The sequence below is a fragment of the Schistocerca cancellata genome, chromosome 2 (genome assembly GCF_023864275.1).
Source record: "Schistocerca cancellata isolate TAMUIC-IGC-003103 chromosome 2, iqSchCanc2.1, whole genome shotgun sequence".
NCBI lineage: Eukaryota > Metazoa > Arthropoda > Insecta > Orthoptera > Acrididae > Schistocerca > Schistocerca cancellata.
This window is the reverse complement of record NC_064627.1, coordinates 703,535,215-703,559,861: the sequence shown is the minus strand read 5'-3', so window position 1 is coordinate 703,559,861 and position 24,647 is coordinate 703,535,215. Positions and strand designations below refer to the sequence as shown.

Below are 24,647 nucleotides of genomic sequence, written 5' to 3'. Positions count from 1 at the left end.
GAGCATGGTCAGCCACCTGCTCTCCTTCAGGGAGAGTGGCTCTGGTTCGGAACGCTCCCTACGTACGTGAAATAATGCAGTGCGCCATATCAAACTCCTGAGACTCAGTCGTCACACGCCGCTCCTGTGGCAGTTCCCCGATGATTCTTTCCTCGTGAGGTCATCCAAATGTCCACAGATCATATAGTAATGAAGACCACCAGCACAGTGCACCATAGCTGTTCGCTGATTAACACACACACACACACACACACACACACACCTCTTCCCCGTCCTTCAACTCCCTCGTGTTGTGGGGCAGCCCCATTTGACGCTATGTCACGCTGACCTCACGAAATGTGACGTAAGTTTTCTGTGCACGACTGGGACATCTTTGGCAACACGCTTTCGCACTTTTATCCATTTCTAGCTCGTCGTTAATTTTTGCAGAGCAGTGTACGTTTCCAGACTTAATAAATGTGACAGCCTCAGTACTTAAAAGCACGGTGTGCTGCTGTGCCGGCGATTGCGAGCTGCCTCACGGCGACGTGTTTCGGCAGGCGGCGGGGAGCTGTCGTCGCTGGCGCGGCGGCGCTTCAGCAACGTGAGCGACGTGGTGTCGCGCAAGCTGTCGCACACCATCGGCTGGCTCAACGCGCCCGCCTGCGACATCGTGGAGCAGGGCCGCGCCCTCTGCGCGCACTACATCCGCGCCCGCCTGCGCCGCTCCGGGCTCTCCACGCGCAGGTACGTCCCGCCTCCAGAGGGGCGCGCTGCACACTGGCTGTGGCACGCCCGTGTCGCCGACCTGCCTGCCGGCTTAAGGCCAACTCACACCGGCCGTCACGTCAAGGTGTATTCAGTGATCTCAACTCTCATGGCTGTCCTCAACTGGTTTTTCTTTTTTTCTGTTTCTTTTTTCGCGGGAATTACGATCATCGCAAGATGGTTTTCAGCTGGTTTTAAGCACGAAGTGTACATACTCAACGCGGTAGCTGGACTGCACATTTGTAAGAAAATGACCTTTATTGCACTCAAATAGTATGCAATAGTATGCAAATACCTTCTGTATTAGAGAAAGGAGATAAAGTGCGAAACAACACACAAAAGAGCGAGGGTCCGAAAAACGTCATTACGTGGTACAGGAGGGGAATTTCACAAGCTATAAAAGGAGCTCGAGGAACAGGAATCAGCATTCTATATTTTATAAAGTCGAGGCATCAGTTTTTTTTTTCATTTGTTACGTCAAATTGCACCCAGAATTACTGAAAGGAGCCCAGTGTTACGAGCTGCCATCACATCACATGAAAAATTGTTTTGTTTAAGGTCAAGTTTAGTTCCTAGTCCAGTCCAAATTTTTGTGCAATACTCATATCTCCCTCAGTGCCTTTCTCTTTAAGATTTATAGGTTTCTTTATATCTTGTATTTGGCTTTTAATAGTTCAAGTGTCTTATTTGCACTACGGAGGCTAGTGAAACCGTATAAATATTGGCCACCGATGCTTGCAGAACTGTTTGACACACAATCCAGGGAGCTACTCAACAATAAATAAGCCTGCCATGAGCACATATTTAAACAAACAACTTTCAGTGTCTGAATCTTTCAGTCCATTTTCTTATGAAATACTACAAATCCCTGACAACATTAAAATAATTCCACCTACTAATCAATCTGTTTCTACCACAACACTTTTTTTCGCTTCCAGTAGCACCCATAATGCAATATACTACATTGTGATATATTAAATGTGGCATCGGTATGTATAAAAGCCCCCTTTTAAAATGTAATAGAGGGCAAGTAATTTAATACGCCATATGGCTAAATTCAGACTGCTACCTCACTGATTCAATTAATCTTTCTTCATTTATTATACATTTTAACAGAAGAAATAATGAAACAATTTATAACAAATAACGAACAACAAACAATTGATATCAACCGCGAAAACCACTACGAAATGAATTATGGAGATCTGCTCGTGGCCATGTATCACGAGGAAATGACTTTGCGGGTCACGTGATCAACAACGGAGGTTGAAGTCAACCGTCAAAACTTTCTTCTCCAAAAACTTTGACGGTGCCGTGACGTGACATGACGAGACGGGACGGCCATTGTGGATGCCGCCATTTGAAATGCATTGTAGACTGTTTTGACCGGACGTGACGTGACGACATGACGGCCAGTGTGAATTGGGCTTCAGTCACTCGCCGGCGAGCTAGGAGCCTCTGCTGCGTTGCGTTCTGTGAAGCCCTGTAATTTTCCTTCTCTGCCGTTATTTCGATTAATTACGCAGGGGTGGCTGGCCACAGTTTCAATTGAACTTTACTACAGTGCCAGTTAATCCCTTTAATTTCTCTTCAGTCATATTGAAAGTCAATCAGTACGGAGAATCGGGACCCATTCGAGCTGGTGTATCAAATGTATGACACGGCAGATCTAAACAGAAAGAATGCGGAAATCGTGAATAGCTAAACGCAATGAATACGGGAGCGACGAATGCTTACTCTAGATCTTAAGATGTCGTATTTACGATTGCTGAGTAACTGGGAAAAAACTGGACCAAGTTCAGAAGCTACTGCGGAGAACATGAAGGAATGGTTTCCGGTTTAATGGACGGAAGGAAATTTAGGGGGATGGCCCTCTTTAAACACATGAAAAGTAGGCGATTTTCGTGACTTTTTTTTCAAGTAAAATATTCACTATTCGTGAAAGGATAGAACGCAAAAACTGCAGCAGAAGAGATGCAGACCGTAAAATAAACACAGATCTATTTGTGCAAGAGGACAACATTAAGGACATACATGCAATTAAAATTCCAAACAGGTTTGTTGCCCTGGAAGAAGAGGGAAATGATACAGAGAAGTTATGGCCCAAGGTCAAGATCGAAGGTAAACACCCTGCGGATGAAGTGCTGAAGGACGAGCAGGGGATCGTTTATCGATAACCGTAGAGATGCAGTCGACAAGAGAAAAACGGCTAAAATGTTACGGCTGACAAATGAATAAGAAGAAAGAATAAGGTTTGGATACATGGAGGCAGCTAGAGAAGCAAGAAAGGATCTCCGAACAGGAAAGCGATAGTATACAAACAGCAAGATAACACTGGCATAAAAGGACCGAACAGTAGGCAGTACGACAGACTTTTAAAAAACAGTCAGGTTCTTCAAGAGAGGATATAACGCGAGGATTGACATGATCAAAGGTCAAGCATGGCAAATGATAACAGATGAAACGAAGGCTGTGAAGGAATGGAAAAACTATTTAGAAAATTCTCTGAATGTGGGCGACACCATCAACAGCGTTCTGACAACAGTGTCAGGTTAAGAAGAAGAAGAAGGACAATTGTACAGAGAAGGCAGAGTAACAGTACCAACAGCGGAGAATGAACTGCCGTGCGTGGAAGAGGTAAGACAAGCCATAAAAATGCTGAAGAGAGAAATGCTACCAAGAGTAGACGGTGTATCTGCGGAAACGCTGAAAGATATATCCTACAAGGCAGAGTGTACCAGCTGATCTATGTAATTTGGAGCAGAGAAAGGACCCCACAAGAATGGAAGCAGTCTGTCATCTACCCAATACTAAAGAAAGGAGACCAAATGATATGCATCAACTATAGAGGAATTACCTTACTCTGCACAACTTGAGCACTTTGTTACTGAAATGCTCACAACGTACATCTAGCAGGCACTTGGATTCCAACAAGCAAGGGTTGGAAAAAATGGAAATGAAGTCCCATGCTTCTTTACAGAGCGTAGGGGAACGATGCGGGAGACCCGCACCGCCTTACTAGGCAAGGTCCTAATGGAGGTGGTTTGCCGTTGCCTTCCTCCGACCGTAATGGGGATGAATGATGATGATGAAGACGACACAACAACACCCAGTCATCTCGAGGTAGGAAAAATCCCTGACCCCGCCGGGAATCGAACCCGGGACCCCGTGCTCAGGAAGCGAGAACGCTTCCGCGAGACCACGAGGGGCGGACCAGCAAGGGTTAGAAAGGGAAAATCAACGGTAGGCTAACTACACACAACAAGGCAAATGCTATCAAAAAGCTGGAAATTTTCCAGAGATGTTCGCTGCCTTTTTGTGGGTTTTCCATAAGCATATGGCAGTGTGAATATGGTAAGAATTGGAAAGCACGCAATTGCTCAGAAAACTAACAAAACTAACACAAGCATGTATATAAGAGACTCCAGGCGCCGCGAAAGTGAATGGGAAGATGTCAGAGGAATTCGAGTTGAAGACTGGAGTGCGACAGGGAAAATGTTTCTTCCGCCCTCTGTTTAATCGGATTCTGAAAAGAGCGCTGAGAAAGGTAACAAACCTGGAGACAGGAATAGGGTTCGATAGAAGGATCAACGTTCTGCCCTATGCAATAACAGCACAGAATAAGCAAAGATCTGCTTCAGATCGCAGGAGTATTAATGGAAGAGGTAATGGTGCGGGCTTGAAGATAAATAAGGAGATAAGACCAAATACCTTGCAAGCTTCTGACTCTTTCAATTGCAATCAAGACTTCAATAGAACGGCAAAGGTAATGTAAACCATGTAAACCAGAACACGTGGAGGAGTGGTAGTCTAAATAACAATAGATTTATTCTTTCTTAACATCACATGACAAAAAAATGTCTAAAGAAACGCCACACAAACATTTTTATTTGACAAACACTTTCAATGATATGCGGTCTATGATTAACAAAGTGATCAGCTGCGAATAAACACACCACACTAACCACAACTAATCGCTTTTTCTTACTTCATAAATGTGAATCCGTGGCATGGCCCAAAAACTATGCTACTGTCAAGCATCTACACTCTACTACTCCATAAAGAAAAATATGGTTCCAAAGAAAAGGGTGCTGAGAAGCGTATATTGGAGCCCTACGCTGTAGCAGCGAATACTTTACCCTTTTGCAGGTGAGAGTGGCACAGCACGACGCGGTCGCCGACTGGAGTCACAGACTGCGACAATCTGTTATTAACGGCGCGCGTCCGGAAATATGCTAGTACACTGTCTCGCATTTGGCTGATTCGGAATGCAGATACTTCCCTATGAGCTTCTGAAACCACAGTGGATTCCAGTGTGCAGGTGAAACCCGTTTGCTGGTCTGCCAAATCAATTTGACTCCGTGTCACAGCTATGCCTGACAGTATATGTCAAACTTTTAGACGGCCGACTCAAAACAAATAAGTACACCCATGCATCACTCGTTGTGTGCATGATGCAAGAAGCAGTACCTCTGGCGGTTCAGATGGTGAGCGGCCCAGGCTCTAAGTGGCACACTAGCAAAGGGCACAAGTCTCAGCATTCAGGTAGAGACCTGCCATTCTTTACTAGTCAAGCGCCAGTACAAGAGTGAGTTCGCTTTCTCTCAGCTTTCCTCACCAGCTTAGTAGCATAGCGCATTTACATGCTTAGGCTACTCCCACTTTAGCAGAAGCCAATCGCGAGCTGGAGTGCAGCATTCAAAGCTGTGAAACCGCCCTCCTCCCCCCCCCCCCCCCCCTGCACAGCATACACAGATTTAACCAACCAGCGAGTTTAAAAATTAACTGGGAGAAAGAGGAAAAAGATTCAGTTTCGCGGCCTCTTTCCCATGCATTTACGTCATGTCTTTGCTAAAAGCATGACTTGGATGGAACCACAGCCCTCCACAAAAAGTTTGTTATCGCCCCTGTTGTGTCCATTTCGAAATTTCCAAAGAACGGTCATAAACTCGCTAAAAGCCTCGTGCCTTCACAAATATGTTTTGTAGCAGAGTCTGGACACCTGGGTGCCACTGCCCTGTCCCAAGAAAATTCACAGAAACTCACAGCCGTCTCATCGGCTTCCTACCTAACAAGGGCCCATCCTCTGCTTTATTGCCAGTCACCAATGCTCTGCTAATGGCTGCAGTAACTCCTCGGCACTAGTCAGCCTACCTGGACGCAGCTTCCGACCGACCGGCTCCAGCCAATGTGTCTGCACAATGAGACCGAGGGACCTGGCTGTCTGCGAACGTTTTCACCCAGGTTCCAAAGAAAAAAAGCTCCCCTCGGCACTCAGCTGCCGTACACTTTTACTGCAGTCAATTAACTCGGCACCCTCTTCCTTTGCCGGCCGCGGTGGTCTAACGGTTCTAGGCGCTCCGTCCGGAGCCGTGCGACTGCTACGGTCGCAGGTTCGAATCCTGCCTCGGGCATGGATGTGTGTGCTGTCCTTAGGTTAGTTAGGTTTAAGTAGTTCTAAGTTCTAGGGGACTGATGACCATAGATGTTAAGTCCCATAGTGCTCAGAGCCATTTGAACCATTTTTGAACCCTCTTCCTTTAAACACAGATAAAGCTTATCGCTATGCCTTCACTAGAGAACACAAGCATGAGCGTTAACTACTGCCAACCGTTTCGTCATATGAATGAAGTCAGATCGTACCAAATATAGCAACCAAGTAATAAAGATCATCTTCCCTAATAACATTAAGCAGCATGTCACCATATCAAAAGTGAGAGTGCTCTGCAATCTCTCAACCTTGTAGTGAGCAGAAAGAATGATGACAGATTTTTAGATGTAGATGGTAAAAAATTTTAAAAGGATAAAAGAGAACAAATATCTTAGAGTGGGACTCCATGAAAGGAATGAGATAGACTAGGAAATAATTGCAAAAATCCCGCAGGAAACAGGTCAAGGTTTGCTCTCAGAAACCGGCTGAACTCCAGGCTTCTATTGAGATCCACGTAGATTAGGATCTACAGGACAATAATACAATCTGTCATCCTATACGGAGAACAGACCTGGACTATGACACGAAAGATAGAAAGAAAACTCCTGACAACAGAGAATGCTGTTCTGAGACAGATTTTTGGGCCTTTCAAAAATTGTTTTTTTTTTTTTTAGTCATCAGTATTATGACTGGTTTGATGCCGCCTGCCACTAATTCCTCTCCTGTGCCAACCTCTTCATCTCAAAGTAGAACTTGAAACCTATGACCTCAGTTATCTGTTGGGTGTATTCCAATCTCTGTCCTCCTCTACAGTTTTTGCCCTCTACAGGTCTCTCTAATACCATGAAAGTCATCCCGTGATGTCTTAACAGGTGTCTTATCATCCTGTCCCTTCTCCTTCTCAGTGTTTTCCACATATCACTTTACTCTCCGATTCTGTGCAGAACCTCCTCATTCCTTATCTTACCAGTCCACATAATTTTCAACAATCTTCTATAGCACCACATCTCAAATGCTTTGGTTCTCTTCTGTTTCGGTTTTCACACAGTCCATGTTTCGCTACCATACAGTGCTGTGCTCTGAACGTACATTTTCATCAATTTCTTCCTCAAATTAAGACCTATGCTTGATACTAGCAGACTTCTCTTGGCCAGGAGTGCCCTTTCTGTCAGTGCTAATCTGCTTTTGATGTCCTCCTTGCTCCGTCCATTATTGGTTATTTTGCTGCCTAGGTAGTAGAATTCCTTAACATCATCTATTTGTTGACCACCAATCCTGATGTTAAGTTTCTCGCTGTTCTCATTTCTGCTACTTCTCATTACTTTCGTCTTTCTTCAGTTTACCCTCAATCCATATTCTCTACTCATTAGACCGTTCATTCCATTCAGGAGATCATGTAATTCTTCACTTTCACTCAGGACATTTGTTATCAGCGAATCGAATCATTCATATCCTTTCACCTTGAATTGTAATCGCACTCTGGAACCTTCATTTTATTTCCGTCATTGCTTCTTCGATGTACAGATTAAACAGTAGGAGCGAAAGACTATATCCCTGTCCTAACATTTTTTCATCCGAGCACTTCGTTCTTGGTCGTCCACTCTTATTATTCCCTCTTGGTTCTTGTACGTATTGTATATTACCCGTCTCTCCCTACAGTTTACCCCATTTTTCTCAGACTTTCGAACATCTTGCAGCATTTTACGTTGTCGAACGCTTTTTCCAGGTCGACACATCCTAAGAACGTGTCTTGATTTTTATTAGTCTTGCTTCCATTATCAACCACGACGTCAGAATTCCCTCTCTGGTGCTTTTACCTTTCCTAAAGCCAAACTGATCGTCATCTAAGACATCTTCAGTTTTCTTTTCCTTCTTCTGTATATTATTCTTGTCAGCACCTTGGATGCATGAGCTTTTAAGCTGAATGTGCGATTATTTTCACACTTGTCTGCTCTTGAAGTCTTGAGAATTGTGTGCATGATATTTTTTCCGAAAGTCAGATGGTACGTCCCCAGACTCATACATTCTACACACCATCGTGATTAGTCGTTTTGTTGCCACATCACCCAATGATTTCAGAAATTCTGATGGAATGTTGCCTATTCCTTCTGCCTTATTTGAACATAAGGCCTCCAAAGCTTTTTAAAATTCTGTTTCTGGTAGTGGATGCCCCATCTCTTGTAAATCGACAGCTGTTTGTTCTTCTATTCTATCATAAAAATCTTCCCCCTCATAGAGGCCTTCAATGTAGTCTTTCCACCTATCCGCTCTCTCCCCTGCATTTAACAGTGAAATTCCCGTTGCACTCTTAATGTTACCACCCTTTCTTTCAGTTTCATCGAAGGTTGTTTTGGCTGGCCCGAGTGGCCGAGCGGTTCTAGGCGCTACAGCCTGGAACTGCGCGACCGCTACGGTCGCAGGTTCGAATCCTGCCCCGGGCATGGCTGTGTGTGATGTCCCTAGGTTAGTTAGGTTTAAGTAGTTCTAAGTTCTAGGGGACTGATGACATGAGAAGTTGAGTCCCATAGTGCTCAGAGCCATTTGAACCATTTTTTTTTAAGGTTGTTTTGGCTTTTCTGTATGCTGAGTCAATCCTTCCGACAATCATTTCTTTTTCGATTTATCCACATTTTTCATGCAGCCATTTCATCTTAGCTTCCCTCCACTTCCTATTTATTTCATTCCTCAACGACTTGTATTTCTGTATTCCTGATTTCCCCTGAACATTTTCGTACTACCTCCTTTCATCGATCAACTGGAGTATTTCTTCTGTTACCCATGGTTTCTTGGCACTTACCTTCTTTCTACCTATGTTTTCCATTCCATCTTCTGTACCTGGCATTTTTAGAGATGTTCATTCCTCTTCAACTGTACTGAGCTATTCCTCAGGGCCACATCTATAGCCTTAGAGGACTTCAAGCATATCTCGTCATTCCTTAGTACTCCCATACCCCACTTCTTTGTGTATTGATGCTTCTTGATTAATCTCTTAAACTTCAACGTACTCTTCATCACTACTGCAGCGTAATCTGAGTCTATATCTGCTCCTAGTATCTGATTTCTGAATCTCAGCCTGACCTGCCGGCATCTGTAGCCGAGCGGTTCTAGGCGCTTCAGTCCGGAACCGCGCTGCTGCTACGGTCGCAAGGTCGAATCTTGCCTCGGGCATGGATGTGTGTGATTTCCTTAGATTAGTTAGGTTCAAGTACTTCTAAGTCTAGGGGACTGATGACCTCAGATGTTAAGTCCCATAGTGCTTAGAGCCATTTGAACCATATCTGCCTTTTCCAAGTATACCTCCTCCTCTTGTGATTCCTGAACAGAGCATTCGCTATTAGTTGCTGAAATTTATTACAGATGGTAATTAGTCTTTCTCCTATCTCATTCCTTGTCCCAAGCCCATACTCTCTTGTAACCTTCCTGCTACTCCTTCCCCTACAACTGCATTCGAGTCTCCCATGACTATTAGATTTTCATCTTCCTTTACATGCTGTATTACCCTTTCTATATCCTCATATACCTTCTATACCTCTTCATCCTCAGCTTGCGATGTAGGCATGTATACCTGAACTACCGTTGTCAGTGTTGGTTTGCTGTCGGTTCTGATAAGAACAACCATATCACTGTACTGTTCACGGTAACACACTTTCTGCCCTACCTTCTCATTCACCTATTCATAACGGATCCTGCTCCCGTTATACCATTTTCTGCTGCTGTTGATATTACCCTGTACTCATCTGACCAAAAACCCTTGTCTTCTTTCCATTTCACTTCACTGACCCCTATCGTACCTAGATTGAGCCTTTGAATTTCTGTTTTCAGGTTTTCTTGCTATCTTACCACGTTCAAGCTTCTGTCATTCCACGCCCCGACTCGTAGAACGTTATCTTTTCGTTGGTTATTCAATCTTCTTCTCATGGTCGCCTCCGCCTTGGCAGTCCTATCCCGGAGATCCGAATGGGGGACTATTCCAGAATCTCTTGCCAATGGAGAGGTCATCATGACACTTACTCAATTACAGGCTACATGTGCTGTGGACACACGTTATGTGTCTTTAATACAGTGGTTTCCATTGCTTTCTGCATCCTCAAGCCGTTGATCGTTGCTGATTCTTCCACCATTAGGGGCAATTTCCCACTCCAAGGACAAGAGTGCCCTGAACCTCTGTCCGCTTCTCCACCCTCTTTGACAAGGCCATTGGCAGAATGAGGGTGACTTGTTATGCCGGAAGTCTTTGCCCACCAATGCTGATTATTAATCAGAATTTAAGCGGTGGCAGGTTTCGAACCCGGGACTAAGGAGATTTTTGATTTCTAATCAAAGACGCCACCCCCCCCCTCTTTTTTATCTAAGCTAAGGAACCGCAGCAGGAGCAGGACGACAGGTAGGACAGGCGTCGACATCCGAGGCCTGGCCATCCCGTCGCCACACCCACGCAACTTGTTTTAGGATCGAAGGATCAGGGAGTGGATTTAGCGGGTTTGTCTATATTGAGTTATTTATTTATTTTACTTTTTTATTTTTATTTTTGTATTTATTTATTTTTGATTTATTAAAAAAGATCCTACTACTACTGTAGCCGAGCATGCGAGTCGTCATCTCGTCTGTTGGTAGGGGTTCCCCCCTATTCCGTCTGTAATGGATCATATGCTCCAGGATTCTTCTTCAGTTTCAGCGTCTCATACCCGGAACGCCCCAGTGAGCAGGAGGGTCCGCAAAATAATGAACCTAAATATCAGCAAAGTGGGCCCTATACTTCGGGTGGCGGCTGAAAGTTGCATGTGTCGTCATCAGTAGGGACCAATAGCCAAGTGTGCCTTTGTGAGTGTGCCTTTGTGAGCATCACGAAATATGTAGTAAAGGGCCATTCCTTGTAGTTAGTTAACGGCATTCGTCCTGTTCGGTGAAAAGTATACGCCGTAGGTGCGCAATATATCATCGAGGAGATAGATTCCGGAAATCACCGCAAGAGTAATGCCAGCATGCGCTGTGTAAGTAGCCAACTCTCTCTGGTCATGTCACATGTCAGGTGGTGTGCATCCGATTCAATGACTGAGCATGTCGGTCACAAGAAGTCGTCCTTCAATATGTAGCCTCTGACGCGTAGCAAACTTCCCGTTCACAACCACGTATCACAATGAGTGCATCGTCGTCGGTAGAAAAGGTATGTGTGCTGCTCGCCACACCTTGTTCCAGCCGACATCGTGATGTCTAGTGCGACCTTATTGACAGGTTGCTGCTGTTGGTAAAGGTTATAATAGTCCTTCGTACTGGGCATGCGTGTTGTTGGAAGGTATGATCATATATAGCTGAAGTCAATCAAGAACTCTCTGATGTGGGCAAGTGCCGGTGTAATGCGTCCTACAGAAACTGGTGGATGCAGAGGGTGTGGTGCCACTTCAACTATCAGTGTGCAAGTAAGATTGTCGGGGGCAGAGGTCCATGTGCGACGCATAGTGTTGAGATAAAGTGATCACGTACGGTTATAGACATGAATTAAACCGTTACCGCCAGCCCGCTGCGGCTGTCAGGGTGGTGTATCGGACTTTAAAACCAAGACCGGCGCTCACGAAATGTCCGCATGCTGCTTGAAATCTGTCAGCTATCAAAACCGTCAAAGGAAGGACATGCACAAAATAGTTCAGTTTGGAGACATGACAGGTGTTGTTGACATAACGTGTTCGTAGGAAGGAGCATGTTGTTGTCCTGTATCACAGCACGTTGAAAGGTGACTCTTGTGAGACTATTTAAATGATTGAGAATGTAGGCAAAATTTAGTGTACTAACAACATTTATTTTTTCAAACCAGACATAAATTATGCTAAACAAGTTATAGATTGAATACCCTAAACAACTAACAGATGATTTAATTCTTCACTATGTGGATTCTAATTGGCAAAGACAGTTTAACTAGGTGATTCGTGAGCCAAGTACTCTGGCCCTAAAAATGTGGATAATGCAAGCTGAATTAATCTGACAGACTTTGATTGATCTAATCTACTGAAGTTTCTCTGCATAGGTGCAGCTGAGAGCAAGTCGCGATTGAGATCTGTATGCCCTGACAATGCCAGAGCGGCAGTACATTACCCTGTTTACTTCATGCGGCAATGTAACTTGCAGCTGGCGAGATGTGTGCGACGGAGGTGAGACGTGGAGGCGGCACCTATGAATCGATCGCGGCCACGAAATAAATGCAAAAATCAGATGGTCTAGCTATCAGGCAGATGGATCGCAATTTACTCTCTACCAGAGCCCTGAAATCAGGGTAGATTTCAGTGTGTGACACACCCGTTCACTGATCGTACCAAGGACCAATTTGGCTCACTTATTCGACAGAGCACACAAGAATACCAAACGTCAAGACTGGTAAACCAAAAACGAATAAGTGTGCCCTTGGAAAACGAGTAGTCAGAGACGTTTGAAGTCACACTGTTAGACAAGAAGAACTTCACCATAGGCTCCCCAGTCTAAACTAGTCGCAAGCAAAGTCAGTCTCAGGACAGTTCCAAAGCACCAACCACACATGCCAGAGCTTCGACCAGAAGAGCTTACCAGACAAAAGTTCTGCACCCCTGTGCTTCGCACCATTCCAGGAAAAAATTCCATCTTCCCGCAAAGTGCATGAACGACACTGCCTTCACCCTATCTTGAGCCAATCACAGGGCTCTAGAGGCACTAAATCTCCTCCCCACCCCCCCCCCCCCCCCACACACACACGACAGATGAAACTCATGTCGAACCAGGGCAAGAGTTAAGAAACCTGCGTCTCTGAAAAAAAAAGATGACACCACCAGTTACTGGCTTTTTTAAGTTTTTGCAGAGGGGGAAGATGATTCTCTCCAAAGTCATGTCTCTTCCCATGGCAACAAACGAACACATACATTCTCTAAGATCTTTATTTAGATCGCCTGTGTCTTGAAGCTTGTTAGTCCTAGCTATGAGGTGTAGCAAAGATTCTATCTCTAAAGGTTTCTCAGATGCCAGAGTTTTCTTATACAACTGAGGCGGCCAAGGGAAATGGTTCACTGGCCAATTTGCACTATCGGCAAACAAAAAACGTGAATTTTTATTACGCATGGCTCTGCACACAATTCCCAGTTATTACTCCACTGTGTAGACGTGTTCCTTTAGATTGTTGCCCCACCCCAGGCTTCTGCTGGCGCTGTGGCAGGTATTGTAGCATTGTTCTGCTGGAGACCTGTCTCGATGAGGGGCTGCCCCGTCTGCCCTGTACGGCTGTGGGCCGGCAAGATTTACTAAGGGATGGGCTCGCCGCCAATTGCTTTCAACTCCCAACAAGCTGTTTGTATGAGCTAAGAATCATAAAAATACCTCATGCTATCAGCGCCCTACCAGGCTCCATCAACATCTGCTCAGGCCGTTAACTTTCTAGAGTCTCACTTAAGGTGCGTCTGGTTGTAATGAAATCTTTAATAATTTTCTATATGTGAGAGAGTAACTTGTATATATAAGAATATACAGCCTACAGTTGCAGACTGCATAAAAATGTTAAAAATTAAGAGTAACTTGTCCTCTCTCAACATGTGGTGTAATAGCCGCCAGTACATAGCTGCCGCCTTGTGGCGAATATTATTATAGAACTGCACTCTTGAACATCTGAGTACGGACACCAAGTCAAAGGGCACTGTGTGGGAAAGCTCCCTCCGAATTCCATCTATTTTGCCTTCTTCACATTGATGATGCTCCAAGCGACCACCCCTACTAGCATAAAAACTGTAGCGCCGTACACAATTCATCTTCTGATCTGGCCAGGAACACCTCATCATCGGCGAATGCATCACAACGCAAGTTCACATTCCACATGCAAATGCCTGCTAGTCACTGTAGGAGATCATGCAAAGCTGGTTAAAGCACTACCGCAAATAATATACCTGACAAGGGGCATCCTTGTTGCACTGACCGTCCAACAATAATGTCACCAGACTGGTAACCATCACCATCATGCGGGAACGCGCTCCGTGGATCAGTCGAGGGATCACCTGTGCAGACTCTGGAGAGAGGCCCATGCATTCCAAAACTGTGTGCAGGAAGTCGTAGTCGACGCAGTCGAATGCGTGGTCAAAATCGAAGGCAACAAGGGCGCCTCGTATTTTGCAGGCAGCCATCAAAGCTATTACGTCGCAGCATGCTCCTAACGCTGTATGAATGTTCCTGACATCGCCTAAACATGTCTGACCGGTGTGTATGGCTTTCCCAATAGTGGTGCGGAGACGCGCGTGGGGGATGAGGGCGAAGATCTTGTAATCGTTGTTTAGGAGAGTGAGTAAGCGAATGTCCTGCCACATACTACCACCATTCGGTTTCGGCACTGGGATCAAGATGCCATCTGTGAGTTCTGCAGGGACAGTGAAATCAGGGCGGACCAGTTCTTGAAACATTTGGAGCCACTTGCCTCCCATAAAGTCATAAAAGGTGCGGTAGAATTCCAGGGTGAATCGTCTGGCCCTGGCGATTTGTTCAGTGCTCCACGTGCCAAGGACGATGGCAGGTCATCGGATGTGATGGGGAACAATAGAGTATAATAGAGTACCACGTCCCTGGGGGCGGGAATATCGTGCAGCAGCTCGTCGTAATGTACGTTTCACGTATCTCCCATGTACAAGGGCCCATAGTGCCAGGCAAACATGTGCACTATGTCCTTTTGAGTCATTGCACAGCTGCCGGCCTATGTGATTATCGCCATGATGAATTGACGTTTGCGGTGGCGCCTCTCGCGCACAGTGTGATAGACTGATGCCGTTTCGTTGAGGATGCAGTCTTTCACTGTCACACGGATTTGGACACCTTCTAGCTACTCTGCCCTGAGGCATAGTGGGCGAGGTTTGATGCGTTGTACGGACATCTGACGTTCCGGAGATGGCGTTTGCTTGGCCAGCTCAGGTAACGCTGTATAGTAAAATTCTGATGTCGTCCTTTGCGAGCTCGATCTGTCATATCTGTATGCCATCAGGGTCTTGCAGAGTGCACGTTTGACACAACCCAGCCACATACATAGGCAGGTGCCAGAAACAACAGCGCTAGGTGTCAATAACTGCTTGTCGACATGCTTCCTCGGGATGGAGAGTGACGTTTAGCGCCCATGGGCCTCTGCTGCATCTGGTGTGTTGTCGGGGTAAGGTGATAGTGCAGATACATGTGAGATGATCAGTGAAGGCCGTCGGCCAGATTTCTGCATCACTGGTCGCTGTGTGGAGGCCATGCGAGATGTGTATCTGGTCCAGACAACTGGCAGAGTGGCAGGTAAAGTGCATATATCTACGCTGGTTCCCATGATGTAAGAGCCATGTGCCACGGAGCGTGTAGAGCCGGGCATGACATGTAATGCAGTATAGAGTCCTCAGGCCATAGAACACTGTTACAATCACCGCCCACTGTGTAATGGTCCATATTGCCTTGCAAAAGTGGGGCGACCTCCTCTGAATAAAAGACATGTCTGTGTCCATGGTGTGAAGTACTGGAGGACACTTAGACGTTAACGAGGCGGACTGTGCCACTTGTGAGAGCGATTCCTCGTGCGATCGGCAAGTACGTCACGTCCGTCGCTTCCATGCCATCTCAGAGAAGGTTGGCCGTTTCTCCTGTGCCATCACCGGAGAATGGGCAGTAAGTGATGCAACCACAGATGTCTAAATGCAGGTCTGGATGGACCTCCTGGAGAAGGGCAATGTCCAAGTCTGCCGCTCTGATCATGTTATGTAGCATGTGGAACTTGACAGTGGAGTGGACACCAATGACACTGACTATTCCCACATGGTAGGATTGGAGACATATCAAGTGGTGGAGGCAATGCATGGGTGCAAGCCCGTAGTGAGTCTGTACACCACACAGCCTTCCGGCCGCATGACGTGCATTACTATGCAGTATGATCCCTGATGGGCAGGGCTGTCCGGGCTCAATGTCAGCCATGGGCTCCAGAGAAGCTATCGATATGTGCCGTGCATCATCTGCCTCGATATCGTCTCCTCAATCACCAAGAGAGGATTGGGAGGTCAGTGATGGCTGGCCACTTGCACAGGAGCCCACATTCTGGGAGTCGACCTGATGCACCTCGTTTTCATGGCCACCAGGAGTTGGCAAGTGTTCCATATCGTCAGGTGCCTTCTGGTGAGGCTGCTGGAATCCGCTGGAACGGAGTCGATGTCTTCCACCAGACTCACATCCCCGTCCCGTTCTTCAGCTGACAATCAAAAATGGTTCAAATGGCTCTGAGCACTATGGAACTTAACTTCTAAGGTCATCAGTCCCCTAGAACTTAGAACTACTTAAACCTAACGAACCTAGGGACATCACACACATCCATGCCCGATGCAGGATTCGAACCTGCGGCCGTAGCGGTCGCGCGGTTCAGCTGACAATCGTCTCCTCTTGTGCCGTTCGAGTGATTTTTGCTTGCGGGTCCGAGACTCGACATCCACTGGACGACGGGGCTCTACACTGTCATCGGGAATCCCTGTTTCCGATCCTGACAGTGACGGCGGCCGGGTGCCCCCAACGCCGTGATGTGCAGAGACTGCAGGAACCTCTGCACCGTTTGGCTGCAGTGGCGTCGTCGCCGCCGTCGGTGCCGACTCTCCAACGGAAATTGCAGTGGCTTGAAGTGGCATCATGTCCTGATCATCCGTCACATCGTGTCGAGCCGCCTCCACATACGTTAGTGGGAGAGAGGTCATCGTGGATCGTCGGGGAAGTCCACTGCGAGTCACCCGAACGAGGCGAAGCTGCAGACACCCAGTTAGAACATCGCCCTGCTGGTCGCAGCCCGAGCAGGTTCTCGGTTGGCCATCATAAATAACGACTGCGCGGTAGCTGCCAACGAAAACGTATGATGGAACGTGCTTCGTAAGTTCTATGCGTACTTGGCGTACCCCCGTTAAGTACAGGGTACGTTTCAAATATATTCCATATCTCCTCTGTGTGGCTCAAGACTGTGCTATATGGCCGCAGCGCGTCAACAAGGCTGACGGGGACTTCGAACGGAATTCAAAGACGCGCACGGTACGCACCCCCAGACAAGCATGGTTAACTGCTACCACGCTCACAGTACCGTCAGCGTGGCAGAAGGGGAAGCTGTTTGTAGATCGCTGGAGGAGTCTGTCACAGGCCGCTTCGTCAATCAGTTTGAGGTACACTGTGCTGGATACAATAGACAAATGGATGCCTATCAGTTATTGCTTTTCTATGTGCGTGACGTCTGTAAGAAAGTGTTCTATTTCATGGGCTTTCGGTCTCGTGTAGGATGAATTGAACTTTATAATAACGCCAGGGTGGGTCGGTATGTAAGTCAATAAAACGAACGACACACGACCGCGCGCTAGCGGGTAAACAACAGCGCCTGGGGGCGCTGCTCGGCGCGCCGAGCCCGTTGGCACGGTGTCACGGGTGAAAGCCGACTGTCCCCTAGACCACGGGTGCTGTGATGGATACAACTGGACAAAAAGGAACAACCGAGAATTGCAGGAGTTGTACAAGTCGCCGTACATTGTGGCTGCAGGTAAAGAGAAGAGACTGAGGTGGTACGGGCATGTAAAGTGTCGAGAAGGCCACATCATCAGGCTGTTAGTGAAAGGAGACATCAGAGGCAACAAGCCGAGGGGAAGACATGGGCTGACGGCATCAGAGACGATACGAGTACAAAGGACCTAGCTAGAGAAGACTACACGGACTGGGGAAGATGGAAGAGACTGATTGGGGAGGCCAAAATCCGACTGCGGTTTATGTGGCCACCTAGTAGTAAGTAAGTAAACAGAATCTGATGGTACAGTTTTATACCTTACACTTCTGTATTTAAGAAATCATTTTTGTTTCCTCATCAGACGCTCCCTATAATCACAGCACCAGGTGAAAGGACCCCTCACAGCCGGAACATTGTTCATCGGTGGGAATTCCCGAAGCCCTCCTGGTGAACCTGTAACAAAATAATTTTTTATGAGTCATTTTCAATATATTTTCTATCGGCTTACATAGGATAATTGGCCACGAAATCGAGACAAACGCGTGCACCGAAAATAGACTATTGAAGATATCGCAAAACGGCTACATACTCTTATAGAGAAATCAATTTAAAATGCCAGTATCAAATTCCGATCAAAATTGTACGTACCGCACTCGTGTTAAGTTTGCCGCCCGTTTAAAAAATACAACTTCGAGAAAAAACACGTTTGAAGTTGTGGGTCATATTTTTTTATAGTTAAGTTAAACACATCTCTCTTCAGCTATCCTTGGACCATGCAGCAGTCCTTCCAGATCCAAAAGGCGATCCTCCTCCAACTTGCCTGCCTCCATTCTGGTCCTCCTACGTTCTTTGGCAGTTTCTGTCGTCCGTTGCTCTGTTCACTCGATCCGCTTTCCGTCCGGTTTTGTGCGGGAGTTGTGACAGGCTGATCAGCCTCAAGTCCGGGCACGTTCATAATTTCCATAATTCCTGTTAGGCCGTCGCTGAAATTACATGTCGACTGTTTTTTCCCGCTGTGAATGGTTTTCGGGGATACTTTTCCCAAATCGCCACGTAATGCGATAGCATAATTTCTGGCAAACTTGAGGATAACACTGCAATACTACAATAAGGTAGACATCGTAGGGAGCATATTAAGCGAAAAGAATTCGATTTTTTTGAAATTTTCAAAGAGGGCTACCCCTTAACAGCTTAACGTACCATCGATGACGGGGTCATTTGTGACAGAGAATAACGTCAGATAGCAAAAAGACTGGGAGAACTGTCCATGGCATGTTTAAAGGATGATTCATTGAGAGAAACTAGAAGAGAGCCTAAACCTGGATGGCTGGACGGTTCTCCTTCAGTCTACTAACCGCTGAGCCACTTCACTCTGTGTGTGACGTTTACATGTTAGTGGATATACTATATGAAGTTTGTTTCAAGATCTTGCTAAACTTCTCGTTTATTGGCACGATTCTGTTCGATTCTGTAAATTTCCACGACTCTATCTAGTACCATTTACTCGTAGGGACATTCTGTTCTACACAACAGAGTTGATATGAAGGAGTGGGTGGGTACTTTGATTTGGTTGTGCGTCCTGACGAAAAATCGACGTAAGGGGAACGCTATATCAGAATTCAGTGGAAATGGGTACCTCTTTTTTTCTGCTTAAGAAGATAATAAAGGAACGAACTGAGGTAGTACTTAACATACAAGCATTTTAATACAATGACGATGCAAAATCAAATATTCACATTGTCTAACATTAAATCAAAACCAGCTACGTATACCATAAGGTTAAGACGCAGGTTTCATCGTTCGAAGAAATAGATCTAGCAGCTTCAAGACAAAAATTATCTGCAATATCTCGTCTATTGTATGTAAAATACGGAAGTTTCAGGTTTAAACAATTAAGGCAGTACTCTTCACATTGCCTTCAGATAAACTGTAATTTTTCGAACAAGTTGTAATGAACGTGGTCTTCTATACAACAGGGCCGTTCCAGTTTCTCCATTAGTATCCAACACCTTCCATGCGTCGCAACAAGAAGTCATTACCTCAACGTGGAAAAGTTACGATAACATGCATTTAAATCAACACTTTCGCAGACTGCATACTGCAGGCACATATCTTAATGTTCAAATTTGGTATGGTGACTGAAAGGCGGCACTTTGTGAAGCCTGCCAATGTGTATACACGGTGCTGCACCATTCTGGGAAACGGAGATTATCACAACGGAAATTTATATTCAGTTTCGGTGTATATAAATCCTACGAGTGACGGCGCGTCGAAATCGACATCTTGTGATCCGTAGTCTGACGCTTCTTAGCACGGTCTCTGTGTGACGTTGCTGTGTGGTCGGGCTTCACATGCGCTGATGTATCTGGTAGCTGTGAATCTGTGAATGATGATACGACTAGTGGACAACACTCCAAGCCTAAAAGAAGGTCAGGCAGTCACGGCTGGGAATGTTTGTGCATTATAAACAGTTTTAGTTAATCAGAAGTGTCCTGGGAGCGCCTTGGTTGTGTGTATTGCTGGAGGTAGTTCTACCTGTTATACAGGGTGTTACAAAAAGGTACGGCCAAACTTTCAGGAAACATTCCTCACACACAAATAAAGAAAAGATGTTATGTGGACATGTGTCCGGAAACGCTTAATTTCCATGTTAGAACTCATTTTAGTTTCGTCAGTATGTACAGTACTTCCTCGATTCACCGCCAGTTGGCCCAATTGAAGGAAGGTAATGTTGACTTCGGTGCTTGTGTCGACATGCGACTCATTGCTCTACAGTACTAGCATCAAGCACATCAGTACGTAGCATCAACAGGTTAGTGCTCATCACGAACGTGGTTTTGCAGTCAGTGCAATGTTTGCAAATGCGGAGTTGGCAGATGCCCATTTGATGTATGGATTAGCACGGGGCAATAGCCGTGGCGCGATACGTTTGTATCGAAACAGATTTCCAGAACGAAGGTGTCCAGACAGGAAGACGTTCGAAGCAATTGATCGGCGTCTTAGGGAGCACGGAACATTCCAGCCTATGACTCGTGACTGGGGAAGACCTAGAACGACGAGGACACCTGCAATGGACGAGGCAATTCTTCGTGCAGTTGACGATAACCCTAATGACAGCGTCAGAGAAGTTGCTGCTGTACAAGGTAACGTTGACCACGTCACTGTATGGAGAGTGCTACGGGAGAACCAGTTGTTTCCGTACCATGTACAGCGTGTGCAGGCACTATCAGCAGTTGATTGGCCTCCACGGGTACACTTCTGCGAATGGTTCATCCAACAATGTGTCAATCCTCATTTCAGTGCAAATGTTCTCTTTACGGATGAGGCTTCATTCCAACGTGATCAAATTGTAAATTTTCACAATCAGCATGTGTGGGCTGACGAAAATCCGCACGCAATTGTGCAATCACGTCATCAACACAGATTTTCTGTGAACGTTTGGGCAGGCATTGTTGGTGATGTCTTGATTGGGCCCCATGTTCTTCCACATACGCTCAATGGAGCACGTTATCATGATTTCATACGCGATACTCTACCTGTGCTGCTAGAACATGTGCCTTTACAAGTACGACACAACATGTGGTTCATGCACGATGGAGCTCCTGCACATTTCAGTCTAAGTGCTCGTACGCTTAACAACAGATTCGGTGACCGATGGATTGGTAGAGGCGGACCAATTCCATGGCCTCCATGCTCTCCTGATCTCAACCCTCTTGACTTTCATTTATGGGGGCATTTGATAGCTCTTGTTTACGCAACCCCGGTACCAAATGCAGAGACTCTTCGTGCTCGTATTGTGGACGGCTGTGATACAATACGCCATTCTCAAGGGCTGCATCAGGGATTCCATGCGACGGACGCTGGATGCTTGTATCCTCGCCAACGGAGGAAATTTTGAACATTTCCTTTAACAAAGTGTTTGAAGTCACGCTGGTACGTTCTGTTGCTGTGTGTTTCCATTCCATGATTAATGTGATTTGAAGAGAAGTAATAAAATGAGCTCTAACATGGAAAGTAAGCGTTTACGGACACTTGTCTACATAACATATTTTCTTTCTTTGTGTGTGAGGAATCTTTCCTGAAAGTTTGGCCGTACCTTTTTGTAACACCCTGTATAGTATTCCTTGAGCACACTACTACCTTGCTCTAAAATTGGAGAGCGGTTGATTGTAGAACCGTCTAGCTTTAGAAATGTGTCTGTTTTTTAATGGCAAATCGTGACTTAGATCTAAACTATTAGCACCAGAAATGCGTCGCTTTTTAATAGTTATAGCTACGTGCTCTGCTCTGTATGCAGCGGCTAGACTGCTGTGGTGGACATCAGTAAAGGTGTGCAGCACAGCGCGACCCTCTCGGCCACGACTGATTGAGGAACAGAGAACACATTGCAGGTTGGCATGATGTGGTTTCTGGCGTGGTACCTGGTACAGCGATCACGCGATCTACTGTGCATGTCTTAACCGTCTCTATACGTTTGTGTATTTGAAATAAAACATCAAAATATATAAAACAATACCAAAATGCTAGAACAAAACACCAACCCACTTCCTGTCCTCCTACACACAGTGGGAGTAACGCTGTAAAGTTCTTAGATAAAAACAGCGTGACACACGCATTTTCGACTCAGTAGCAATCTTAATGGTTTTATAAAGTGTCCTGATATGCATTATCCTGACTAAAAAACGTGATATTATTAGCTTAAAATGTAAGATTTATAACTTTAAGGTTTAGCGAGGCTTTTTTACACTAACATACATTAACAGAGTTGAAAGAAGTGGTATGTGACAGATACAAATACTATGAATGGTCGGAAATGGAAATGGAGTCCATAGTTCGGCACTTCCTATCTCAGTCGTTGTATTATGGCACTGTGTTGTTAGGCGTGGCCTGCACTGATGTGTTCTCGTATCAGTGCAATTGATATGTTAGTGTCATGGATCTGTTGTGGTAGTTCGTGACCTACCTACAGATTTCACGGAAATCTACGTTTGGCGTGGACTCCCCTATTTATACCATTCCACAGCCATCTTACTGCGTTCAAAATATTAACAGCCGTTAACATTCCAATAGGAAAGTAGGTCAGACAGTCATGGCAGTGTAAAGTTTGCTCGTTATAAAAAGTTTCAGTCAGAGGCGTCCTGGCGTTTGCAGAGGCTGATGCACACAGTCACAATGAGTATGTGTTAGCCACCCTCCTAACGTAGTGTACATTTCCTCTGTTAGGTGGCGCTGAAATTGGTGATGTACTCTATAATATCTGCCGGGATCGTGCAAATGGGAGGGGTGTCTCGGTATGCTCGCAACTGGTGGTGGCAATCACCTCCAAATCAGGTTGCGGTATAGAACGTTCATCTTTACTGTTGCTGCTGCTGAACTCGTTCAGACCAAAATCTCACTAGCGCACGTCATCTCATTGATGGACATTGTGGTCTGCTGACATCCTCGCAGTTGTTTAAATAAGTAAAAAATTGGAAATTTGTGGTAAGGTCTTATGGGACCAAACTACACTCCTGGAAATTGAAATAAGAACACCGTGAATTCATTGTCACAGGAAGGGGAAACTTTATTGACACATTCCTGGGGTCAGATACATCACATGATCACACTGACAGAACCACAGGCACATAGACACAGGCAACAGAGCATGCACAATGTCGGCACTAGTACAGTGTATATCCACCTTTCGCAGCAATGCAGGCTACTATTCTCCCATGGAGACGTTCGTAGAGATGCTGGATGCAGTCCTGTGGAACGGCTTGCCATGCCATTTCCACCTGGCGCCTCAGTTGGACCAGCGTTCGTGCTGGACGTGCAGACCGCGTGAGACGACGCTTCATCCAGTCCCAAACATGCTCAATGGGGGACAGATCCGGAGATCTTGCTGGCCAGTGTAGTTGACTTACACCTTCTAGAGCACGTTGGGTGGCACGGGATACATGCGGACGTGCATTGTCCTGTTGGAACAGCAAGTTCCCTTGCCGGTCTAGGAATGGTAGAACGATGGGTTCGATGACGGCTTGGATGTACCGTGCACTATTCAGTGTCCCCTCGACGATCACCAGTGGTGTACGGCCAGTGTAGGAGATCGCTCCCCACACCATGATGCTGGGTGTTGGCCCTGTGTGCCTCGGTCGTATGCAGTCCTGATTGTGGCGCTCACCTGCACGGCGCCAAACACGCATACGACCATCATTTGCACCAAGGCAGAAGCGACTGTCATCGCTGAAGACGACACGTCTCCATTCGTCCCTCCATTCACGCCTGTCGCGACACCACTGGAGGCGGGCTGCACGATGTTGGGGCGTGAGCGGAAGACGGCCTAACGGTGTGCGGGACCGTAGCCCAGCTTCATGGAGACGGTTGCGAATGGTCCTCGCCGATACCCCAGGAGCAACAGTGTCCCTAATTTGCTGGGAAGTGGCGGTGCGGTCCCCTACGGCACTGCGTAGGACCCTACGGTCTTGGCGTGCATCCGTGCGTCGCTGCGGTCCGGTCCCAGGTCGACGGGCACGTGCACCTTCCGCCGACCACTGGCGACAACATCGATGTACTGTGGAGACCTCACGCCCCACGTGTTGAGCAATTCGGCGGTACGTCCACCTGGGCTCCCGCATGCCCACTATACGCCCTCGCTCAAAGTCCGTCAACTGCACATACGGTTCACGTCCACGCTGTCGCGGCATGCTACCAGTGTTAAAGACTGCGATGGAGCTCCGTATGCCACGGCAAACTGGCTGACACTGACGGCGGCGGTGCACAAATGCTGCGCAGCTAGCGCCATTCGACGGCCAACACCGCGGTTCCTGGTGTGTCCGCTGTGCCGTGCGTGTGATCATTGCTTGTACAGCCCTCTCGCAGTGTCCGGAGCAAGTATGGTGGGTCTGACACACCGGTGTCAATGTGTTCTTTTTTCCATTTCCAGGAGTGTACTTAGGTCATCGGTCCCTAAGCTTACACACTACTTAATCTAACTTAAACTAACTTACGCTGTGGACG

The 24,647-nt window shown here is 46.4% G+C and overlaps 1 protein-coding gene across 1 annotated transcript in view; it reads left to right on the top strand.

Moving 5' to 3' along the window:
• The window catches only part of LOC126157897 (bcl-2-related ovarian killer protein), a 102,628-nt gene that overhangs the window by 7,379 nt on the left and 70,602 nt on the right, over positions 1-24,647 (top strand). Inside the window, exon 2 of the mRNA XM_049916405.1 lies at positions 540-726. Within this exon, the coding sequence (XP_049772362.1) occupies positions 540-726 (187 nt within the window). The remainder of the gene's footprint in view (positions 1-539; positions 727-24,647) is intronic.